Source organism: Cornus florida, unplaced genomic scaffold (assembly GCF_030987335.1).
Source record: "Cornus florida cultivar Cherokee Brave unplaced genomic scaffold, ASM3098733v1 CherokeeBrave_3.0.0_Hap2_Chr05, whole genome shotgun sequence".
NCBI lineage: Eukaryota > Viridiplantae > Streptophyta > Magnoliopsida > Cornales > Cornaceae > Cornus > Cornus florida.
Genome location: NW_026775575.1, coordinates 103,672,016 through 103,681,479, shown reverse-complemented (window position 1 = coordinate 103,681,479; position 9,464 = coordinate 103,672,016). Strand labels below are relative to the sequence as shown.

The 9,464-nt window shown below is 36.2% G+C and overlaps 2 protein-coding genes across 4 annotated transcripts; one reads left to right on the top strand and one right to left on the bottom strand.

Moving 5' to 3' along the window:
- Window positions 1-529: 529 nt before the first annotated feature.
- Window positions 530-1,909, top strand: LOC132310437 (large ribosomal subunit protein P1-like). 2 transcript variants are annotated; one of them, XM_059808609.1, is made up of 4 exons: window positions 530-620; window positions 769-865; window positions 1,183-1,374; window positions 1,462-1,909. In XM_059808609.1, exons 2-4 carry the CDS (start codon window positions 797-799, stop codon window positions 1,516-1,518), a joined length of 318 nt encoding a protein of 105 aa, XP_059664592.1. In that variant the 5' UTR covers window positions 530-620; window positions 769-796; the 3' UTR covers window positions 1,519-1,909. The 2 variants fall into 2 exon arrangements, with proteins under 2 accessions (XP_059664592.1, XP_059664591.1); XM_059808608.1 differs by having other exon boundaries at window positions 532-620; window positions 772-865.
- A 1,921-nt stretch (window positions 1,910-3,830) lies between these two features.
- On the bottom strand, window positions 3,831-9,082 carry LOC132308138 (granule-bound starch synthase 1, chloroplastic/amyloplastic). 2 transcript variants are annotated; one of them, XM_059806138.1, is made up of 14 exons: window positions 8,947-9,082; window positions 7,402-7,768; window positions 7,192-7,272; window positions 6,975-7,073; window positions 6,747-6,836; window positions 6,174-6,237; window positions 5,981-6,081; window positions 5,764-5,873; window positions 5,393-5,636; window positions 5,128-5,304; window positions 4,846-5,037; window positions 4,631-4,717; window positions 4,391-4,519; window positions 3,831-4,257 (listed from the first exon to the last, which is right to left on the bottom strand). In XM_059806138.1, exons 2-14 carry the CDS (start codon window positions 7,750-7,752, stop codon window positions 4,141-4,143), a joined length of 1,842 nt encoding a protein of 613 aa, XP_059662121.1. In that variant the 5' UTR covers window positions 7,753-7,768; window positions 8,947-9,082; the 3' UTR covers window positions 3,831-4,140. The 2 variants fall into 2 exon arrangements, with proteins under 2 accessions (XP_059662121.1, XP_059662122.1); XM_059806139.1 differs by lacking the exon at window positions 8,947-9,082 and adding an exon at window positions 8,669-8,883.
- Window positions 9,083-9,464: the final 382 nt, after the last annotated feature.

The following is a 9,464-nucleotide window of genomic DNA, read 5'->3' as shown; positions in this document are numbered from 1 at the left end:
GATCAGTTTTAAAAAAATAAATAATTTAAACGTCAAGTGATTTATATTTTCAATTGAGTGGAGCTTAGGTTGATATATGGGATAGAATAGATATTGTATTTTTTATAACAAGGAGAAATTTGGTGTTCACTTTGGGGTAAAAATTGTTAATGGATTGTGTCGCATAAAATTGCATAATCCGTTAATCACACAGAGGTCAAGAAAGTATACGGGTCAAAAATTACAAATAGTTTCAGATATTAATACAAAATTTGTTTAATATTATTCATTTTTTAACCATAATCCAGTAAATAAATTTTTAATTAATAATCTAATTCATGATTTAATTCGTGAATTACAGATGTTAGTGATCCATGAGTATAGCAATTCAGTCCCATCTGCACGGATCCGGATCAAATTAACGGATTCTTTGGCCCACTACTAATACAAATGCCAATTTGTTCCAAACACATCCTTTGCTTTTTCGTGTTGGTATCGTACTGGGTCCCAAACGCATTCTTTCCGTTTGGAATCGGCCAGGGTCCCAAACGCTTATAAATATAAGTCACGCCTTAAACCCTAATTTTGTTTTGGAGAGGCAAAGAAAAGCAAAAGCAACTTCCATCTCTTACACGAGATCTGTAAGCATTGGAATTCTCTCAGTTTTATGTATTGTTTCGTATATTATATGTATTGTTTTGCAATGGAACGCCTATAGTGTCTATCTGTTACCATGTCTTCAAGACCTGACTGTTTGTTTCATAATCTTCATTCTGTTTTGAATACTAGTAGATCAGCAAAAGTTTCATCTGATACAATGTCTGCCGGACAGCTCGCTTGCACTTACGCTTGTTTGGCCCTTCACGACGACGGCATTCCCGTCACGGTATAAATCTCGTTTGCTTTTACCAAATTTCTGTTGAAATTATACTATTATTATTATGTATTTTGTTTGGGTAGATTGTAAATTTATGAACCTATTCTGTAGAGTTGTATTTGTTTGGCATAATAATCTATAATATGCTTTTTGTATGTATTTCTTTTGTTCGACTTTGTTTGTTTTTTTTGTTTTTAATCAAATTGCTGTTGAAATTGGTTGTTTTTTTTGGGTAGATTATATAAAGTATGGAGATTATATATACATATATATATATACAGACATTGTGTTGAGAATCTAGGGTTTCTGTGATTGGTGTAAATCAGGCTGAGAAGATTGCTACCATGGTGAAAGCAGCCAATGTGAGCGTTGAGTCGTACTGGCCGAGTTTATTTGCTAAGCTTGTGGAGAAGAAGAGCATTGCTGATCTCATCATGAATGTTGGTTCGGGTTGTGCTGCCCCTGCTGCTGCACCTGCTGCCCCTGCTGCTGTGGCCCCTGCTGCCGAGGAGAAGAAGGTAGATTCTAATGCCAAAGTGTTTGGATCACAATCTTGTTTGTTAGTTTCACATTTCTGATTACCTTTTGTTTATAAAATATTGCAGGAAGAAGAACCAAAGGAAGAGAGTGATGAAGAATTTGGATTCAACTTATTTGATTAGGAACTTGTTTAGTTATGGATTCTGTTTTGCATGTTTAGGGCACAGAGGTACAGTTGCACTGGGTTATTTTCTAGTTAAGTTAATTCTTGATGCTGCACTTAATGATGACTCAAAAGTTTAGACGCTGAGGTGATGTCTTTTTTGTGGTATGGTTTCTCAGTGTTAGTAATGGAGGCAAAAAATTGACTGTTGATATTAAGGGTTTAATATGTGATTGACCGTGCTCATATGCCTTGATGTTTATGCTTTTATTTGCTTGTTAGGTTCGTTTTCATGATGTGAAAAAGGCAGTCATTTAAGTTTTAAAAATGTTCATCTTTGGTGTTATGATGTAATTGGTGTTCCAACGAATCTCAGATGAAATTTGCAGATGCTTTGTTGTCTTTGCTTACATTCATGAAATATCCTTTTGCTTTGTGAACTTGATAGTTGATACCCAGCTTGAGAATTCTAATGAATAATCCGATGTTAGTCCATACCCTAAATTTGAGTTACCATGTTTTCTTATTATTTGGTTTATTATAAATATTATTGTATCATATACTGCTGTGGTTTGGCATTACATGTATGTTTTAGGAAGTTCTACATGTGGAACTATTGTTGATAGCATTGAAGGTGAAAGCCATGAGACCATCTGTCACATAGAACATTACTTGAATCATAGTTGAATTTGCATGCGTTCGTTGTAGTAGTCAAATGATTGACTGATGGATGCCTAATTTCTATGAGGCCAACCGATGGTATATGTCAGATGCTAGAAACACAAAATGCGTTCATACAAGGTCGGTGCATGTACATTGAGTTCTGGAAACCCAAAATTGGGGTTAGATGATTGGTTTTGTTATGAAATCAGAAGAATGAAAGCTTAGACTAGGATAAGAAAATAGAGTTTTATTGTAGTAGGTTGTTTACCAGATTTTATTCTAAATATAGACTTCATTGACCTGAATAATTTGCAGAGTTATAGACGGAAGAGAGGATTAGTATGTTGTGTTTGTCTACCTTCATGCATGAAGATTTGTTTGTTGGAGTATGAATTGAAGGTTATGAAGAAATTAGTATGTGTTTGTCTGCCTTCATGCATGAAGATTTGTTGGTTTGAGTATGAAATTGAAGGTTTGTATGTCGTGTTCGTATAGGAGGGAGCTTTGTAGCTCTTGTTTTTGTTTGTGCTGGAGAATTTCAGTTTTTGGGTGTTTCTCTTGCACAGACCAAGAAAATTACATTTTATTTTTAACTGTGAAGGACAGCTTACAACTTAGAAAATTCTAGCCTAGCCTTATTTTGTTTGATTCTGTTTTAGCTCTCCAAATAGATAAAGACAACAGCATAGAAAATGATTGCAATGTTAGCTTTTGTGATTATATTTAAGAGTTCTTCCTACCTACTATTCTTCACAGGCTCTTGCTGTGTGTCAGATACATGGGTCATGTTTTCTTTCAGGTGCATATTGTCATTATTTTCCGACTAGAAAAAACCAACTAAATACCGACTCCTACCTAAGTTGTCAAAGGAACCCATTTTAAAATTAAAATATACAAACTCTAAAACTCTTCCATCTCCATTCACCGCAAAGGTCAATTCACTGCCTACGTTAAATAGCTGTCGCTGCCTACTTCAGTTCTTTACCCTTCCCGGTCCCTGAGTACGACATCCCTTTTTTGGTTTTTTTAGTTTTAAAAGGCATAACCCAATAATATATGAAGCTGGGATGGAGAGAAAAATGAAAGAAAAGAGGAGTCTAAACAAAATCAGTCATTTATAGAGGAATATATTGATATCAAATCATGAAACCTTGGTTGTTCAATTCTTGATTATTGTTCCTTAATGGAGATAAGGAATGGAAACGAAAAAGAAAAGGAAAGATGATGCTTATGATAGTCACATTTAATGTTAGCTGGTTTTGAGCAAATTAAAGTCGTCAATTGTATCATTTTCCACGGATTAAGAGAGTCTTTGTTTGGTGCAAGAGTAAAACATGAAATTGTCAATTATTGAGACTTGAGAGTAATCACTTTATTGCAAATAATCACAATTCAATCTGTTTTTAATGTCCAAAAGTTACCTTGAACAATTGGAACAAACAATAAGCACAATATATTTCAAAAAGCACAAGCCTTCTCTCTCTAAACAAATTTATTGTTCTCACAGTCTCATAAGTTTTCTTACAGTAAATTCCAGATATAGAGTATTTTAACGCATTAAAAGATGCAACCGTGCTGTAGTTAGAAAAGCTCCTGACCTTTCAATTTTGAAGGAAACTATGTCCTTTGGTATTAGTACTTTAGCGCAATAAAAAGATGCAACAATGCTAGAGGAATTAAAGCTCCTAATAAAAAGCCTTCATGAATTTTATTTATATGTACATAATGATTGAAGGAAATTATGTCCTAGTCCTTTATAACAAAGCCCGCATTTGTTAGTTACCACCAGTAGTACCATACCTCACACCTACAAGAACATTCACCCACAAAAAAACACATCTTCAAAAAAAAAATCCAGAGTTCTCCCATCAGTAGTCTTTGCAGATCACGACAACTGCCAAATGTCATGGTAATTCACTTGATACGTTGGTGTACTTGTAGAGCTCGAGGTAGAAGCCAGCTGAATATATTACAGGCTTCAGGGAGTGGCAACGTTTTCTTTCGAAAGTGGAGCGATCTCCTCCCCTTCCATTCCAGCTTCACTGCCAGCTACGTCCAAACTCAACAGCACCTTCTCCCAGTTCTTGGCGGGTTGCTGCATCACAACCAATTGACCCATACAGATGAGGAAAATTTTCACTGATTTATTTTTTACAGTGTCATGAATTGTGCAAAAACTATTGTCCTAAATTCCAACTTTGGATAAAAGGTAAAAGCACCACACGAACCTTCCAGGAGAGCTCTTGCGCCATGCAATTCTGGATCATCTCTGTCAAGGCAGGGGTATCACAGGTTGCAAGTGCTCTCCTGACTGTGGTTGATATTGCAGTTACATCAGCTGGGTCGATAGCTTCACACTGAATACAGACAATGAAATGATTAATCATTTTATAAACATAATAATAAGAATAGGTATTAAAATGGAAATCAAACTCATGAGACATGATGATGGAGATTCAGATACTCACATCAACGCTGAAAGCTCCCATTTGGAATCCAGTATAACCATCTTTGACGGTGTCCACCAGACCACCAGTTGATGCAACAATGGGCACCTGCTCCGAAGTACATTTAGTGCCATAAGAATAACTGACAACTAATTCAAGAAAATAGCTATGCAAAAAGTCATCTAGTACCAGAGTAGCAGACAACCAAGGATAACAAGAAAATTGAACGTCCTTACCGTTCCATATCTCATCGCGTGCAACTGAATGAGACCACAAGGTTCAAATCTACTCGGGAGCAAAATAAAATCAGAAGCAGCAATAATCATGTGGGCCAAGGGGACATTGAATTTCGCCACCCCTCTAGCCTTATCAGGATACATAATCTCGAGCATTTCAAGCTGCTTCTCCATATGCTTTTTCCCAGTTCCCTGTATAGCAGATCTCGACGTCATTTTAAATTCCTTGCCTTTTGCTGTACTAGATATCAGAGCTAAATAGAGATTTCATCTAATACTTACAAGGACTATTATCTGAACATTCTCTCCAATAAATTCAGGAATGGCCGCTGCCAGAATATCTGAGCCTTTCTGTTCTTCTAGTCTACCAATGAAACCAATGAGGGGGATATTCCTGTCGACAGGCAACCCAACTTCCGCTTGAAGAGCTTCCTTCAATAGAGGCTTCGCGTCCATAACCTGAAAGTGCAATAAACATAGGCTTAGTCCAGAAATTTAGGAACTGATGGAATAAAAGAACAGGGAAAACAGATTTAGAAAAGCTTACGGTTGTTGCATCATATTTGACATCAATGTACTTGTCAGTGGAAGGGTTCCATTCCTGGACATCCATGCCATTCACAATACCAGTTATCCCGGCCTTACGAATGATGCCATCCAATTCAACACCTTTTGCTTCGCCAGAAACAAGTTCTTGGGCATAGTGTGGGCTCACAGTTAGGACTCTGTGAGATTCTAATATTCCAGCTTTCATCCAGTTAATTTTCCTTCCCTTAATCGGTTTCTCGTATCTGCAACGTCAAAAGATTTGCGTAACTTGACAAGAACAAGTGTTTATGAAATTCTTATTACTTGGAAAATCCATTAGAGGCCAAAAATATTCTTTAATTGAAGTTCAAATTATTAAATAATTCTTACCCATCAAAAAAATCAAACGAGCTCTTAAATTGATCAGGCAGACTGAGAAGCGAGAAGTCTGAAAAGGGAAATCTGCCTTGGTAGGAAATGTTGTGAATGCAGAAAGCAACCTGGCATCATTCATGAAGTACATCATCACATCCCAAGGAAAGGCCCCTCCGAGTTGGCAAAAATTCAGAAATTAAGTGCTCAGAAATAAAATTGACGGATATATTACCTTAGCATTTTTGTAGATCCCCCTAGATTGGTACACGGATTTTAGGTAGCAAGGAAGAAGAGCTGTATGCCAATCGTTGGCAACGAAGATAACATCCTCCCCTTGAATAGAGAAAATCAGATACACACAACAATGTAATTCTTCACATAACATGCAAGTAAAACTTGTAAAGCCCTCAGAAAAAGGTGCATACCATATGGCCCAGAGAAATATTTACTGTTGCTCAAATTCAGAACCCTGGGAGCCTCAAGAGCAGCCTGAAATCAACAAATTTGAATATGAGCTTTATATGAAATGGTGCAGAACTGGAAATGATCAGCTACAAGAATATTATTAAGCACCACAAGTAATCAGTGAATGAGAATAAGAAAAAAATTCTCTGGATGGATATTGATATAATACAGCTAAATAAATAAATAAATATTTTAGCGAGCAATTTGTTATATTTAGCAAGATGTTCTGCCGCTCAACAATAAAATAGGAATAACCTTTTCTACTTATTCTCCTTGATATCATGAAAATTTACATACATTTAACCCACAGCATTATGTACAAACTCTAAAAAGGAATGGATTATATTATGTACACTTTGATCAAACATTGCATTGATGCCCCCTGTTGCATAGGATATTACTTTGTAACATCATAAGCAATAAACCTCATTAACTATTTTCCAAGGTAATCATGCTCTGTCATTTCTAATTCCTTGGAGAGTTTAGAAGATAAAATTTGTATATGAAATTACAGGGAAATACAGTCAACTTACCAGGCAAAACAAGGCAAATCGAAATTGGTTGTCTTTGTAGTCATCTCCAGTTTTAGGGCCATAAATCTTCGATTCAGTTTTTCCCCACACCTTAAGAAGTTCAGAATTTGAACCATCAGCAGACCAAGTTGAACCCACAGGTTCCAAAGATATTCAACATATACATGCGTATTGTTTTTGCCCTTTAAACCCAAGAATAGATATTTGGGAAGAAAAAAAAATAATCACCTTCTCCAGGAACATTGGATGATCCACAAAAACACGATCAACTCCACGTTTGTAGCAATGGAAATATCTCACGGTTTCAATTCTATCTCCAAGTTTAATCTGCAATATTGAAGCCATATTTAGTGCAAAAAATCCCAAGCACAGCTCTTGACTGGAATAAGAAATTTGAAAATAAAGTAGGATCACCCAAAAATATATGGCTACTTCAAGAGTCTACCTCAACAAATACGCTAGTATCCCATGCATCTTTGTATTGATCGTGGCGTGGAGCCACTACCATAACTTGGTGCCCATTGGCCTGAACAAGTATCAGGCATGTAGATTAGTAAAAAATAGCCAAATCAAGCAGAGCACATCATTCGGTTACATTTACAAATCAAGCAAGGAAGTAAAGATTAAAATTACAAAACTGAATATTAATCCTTACTGCCATGGCTGGTGGCAATCCACCAAGAACATCACCAAGTCCACCAGTTTTGCTCCATGGACCCATCTCAACCCCGACATACACCAACTTCATCCCACTACCACATACTATGACTCCTGATGGCCTGTCAATCACAGCTTTTGGCAACTTTCTTTGAACTTGCCTGTAAGATGCTTTTGCTTTGGCACTCACTTGTAGCATATCCACCTTGTTAAAACATCTTAGCCCACTGTGTGTTTGATTCTTTAGGCCAATCTGGGCCAAGGTTGTTTTAGTTTCTGAACCCAAACTTCCTCCACTGTTGACATGTGAGCTTGTTGATAAAAAGTGCGAAGCTGTAACGGTTGCCATTGATAGAATCCTTATTCTGAAATGAAATTCCAAAACAGTTAATATATGCACATGCATTTTGAGTGGAAGATGAACTAATTCACTCATCCACATCTCTGGAATGTAATTATAATATTTATCCTAAACTGTATTTTTACTCTAGAATATTCTCCCCGTGATTATAGATAAAAGCTGATTGGCACCAAAATGCGAATTCAGGTGTAACACAATTGCCCTAAGAGTAAAAGATTCTTTTTTTAAAACAAAGTTAACTAGTACTTCCTTGAAAACGTACTTCATCAACCATACATTTTGAAAGTTACATCATTCAAGAACAACCACCACCAAAAAGCTGAGGTGCAAACAGTAAAAGGCACAAATGCGAACTCAATTTTGGTAATCAATGAATTATACTATTTTGCCTATTTTTCAAAAATTGTTTTTTTGGGTCATCAAACAAAATTTTAAGCTCAAATCAGTGTAAGCAAGATCTTTAAACATTGCAAGGTTAGGGCTTATTTAAGTATTTTTTCTTCCCACAACTAGCTTGGAAAAGACTTTTTAACAAAAATATTATACACACACAAACACACACACATATATGTATGCATATATTTCATTTAAATTATGTAATCCAGATACATACAAGATTAATTGCCTCTGTCTAATGATTTCATTTACAAACTTTACATGTACCAGTACAATTAATTACTTTTTAACTTTGTTTTCAACAACAGATTTAAGCATAAAGCAAGAGAAAAGCAAAAACAGGCCGAAGCTGAAAAGCAGTCTATACGATAAGGCAACAACATAGTAAACTACCGACCACAACTAGTAAAACTCATATGGAAGTCATAACATGATCAATTTGCTTCCAGGAAATAGTTATACAAATAATACAAGTAATTAAAAAAAAAGGAAGTGAAGTATATAATACCAGACGGGGAATAGACAGCACAGAAAGCCTAACGATCATCAAATAGCATCAAAATATCCTTTTATTGAAGCCAGAAATTTGAAATCAAACGTTATCAGTAAATCCGATTGAGAAAATATTTCAAAAATTAGTTGCGATAATGCATTCAGATATATGTATCAGAATCCGAAATGAGAAAATCTCTCAAAAGTAGTTATAATTAATCGTGTATATAAATATATATACACACGGAAATGTATGTGTATATATAGAGAGAGAGAGAGAGAGAGAGTGCTTACAGGAAAGATCTTCAGGTAGTGTGGAGTGTGATTGAGTTCGCTGGAGACTGGAGAGTAGTGGAGTTGAGAGTGAACGGTGCTGGTTCGTGAGGGTGATCGAGGAGTCTCACTCAGTTTGTAGTGCGTTGCCTCGCTTACCGTGAGACGACACGTGGCAGGACGAGAGTTGTTATGTATTATTCTAGTATCATTTATCATTGACCTCAATAAACGTTTCGGTGGGCCCGATTTCACGTGAAGTGGTGGGGCCAATGGCATCAGTGGGAATATGCTGGAAATTTGAGGTCTTTTGTGCGAGTTGCGAGCTTTGGGTCCTGAATTCAACGGTTTATATTCACTTCTGGTTGAACCTGTTGTGGGTCCAATGTAATATAGTACTCATAGGAAAATGGCAAAAGCTTATGACAACGACCCAGCCCATTTGTAGTACAAGTGGTCAGTTTTAATAATTTTTAATTGGGGATTATTTCTGAACCGTTCGTATTCTGGAGGATGTTTATTATTATTATTTAACTTAC

Excerpts from the sequence above, each read along its gene's own strand:
- LOC132308138 (XM_059806138.1), bottom strand. The coding sequence starts at position 7,752 with ATGGCAACCGTTACAGCTTCGCACTTTTTATCAACAAGCTCACATGTC. Across the intron at positions 6,238-6,746 it reads GATTTGCCTTGTTTTGCCTG|GCTGCTCTTGAGGCTCCCAG; the intron begins GTAAGTTGACTG and ends TGTTGATTTCAG. Across the intron at positions 5,874-5,980 it reads GGATCTACAAAAATGCTAAG|GTTGCTTTCTGCATTCACAA; the intron begins GTAATATATCCG and ends GAATGATGCCAG.
- LOC132310437 (XM_059808609.1), top strand. The coding sequence starts at position 797 with ATGTCTGCCGGACAGCTCGCTTGCACTTACGCTTGTTTGGCCCTTCAC. Across the intron at positions 866-1,182 it reads ACGACGGCATTCCCGTCACG|GCTGAGAAGATTGCTACCAT; the intron begins GTATAAATCTCG and ends GGTGTAAATCAG. Across the intron at positions 1,375-1,461 it reads CTGCTGCCGAGGAGAAGAAG|GAAGAAGAACCAAAGGAAGA; the intron begins GTAGATTCTAAT and ends AAAATATTGCAG.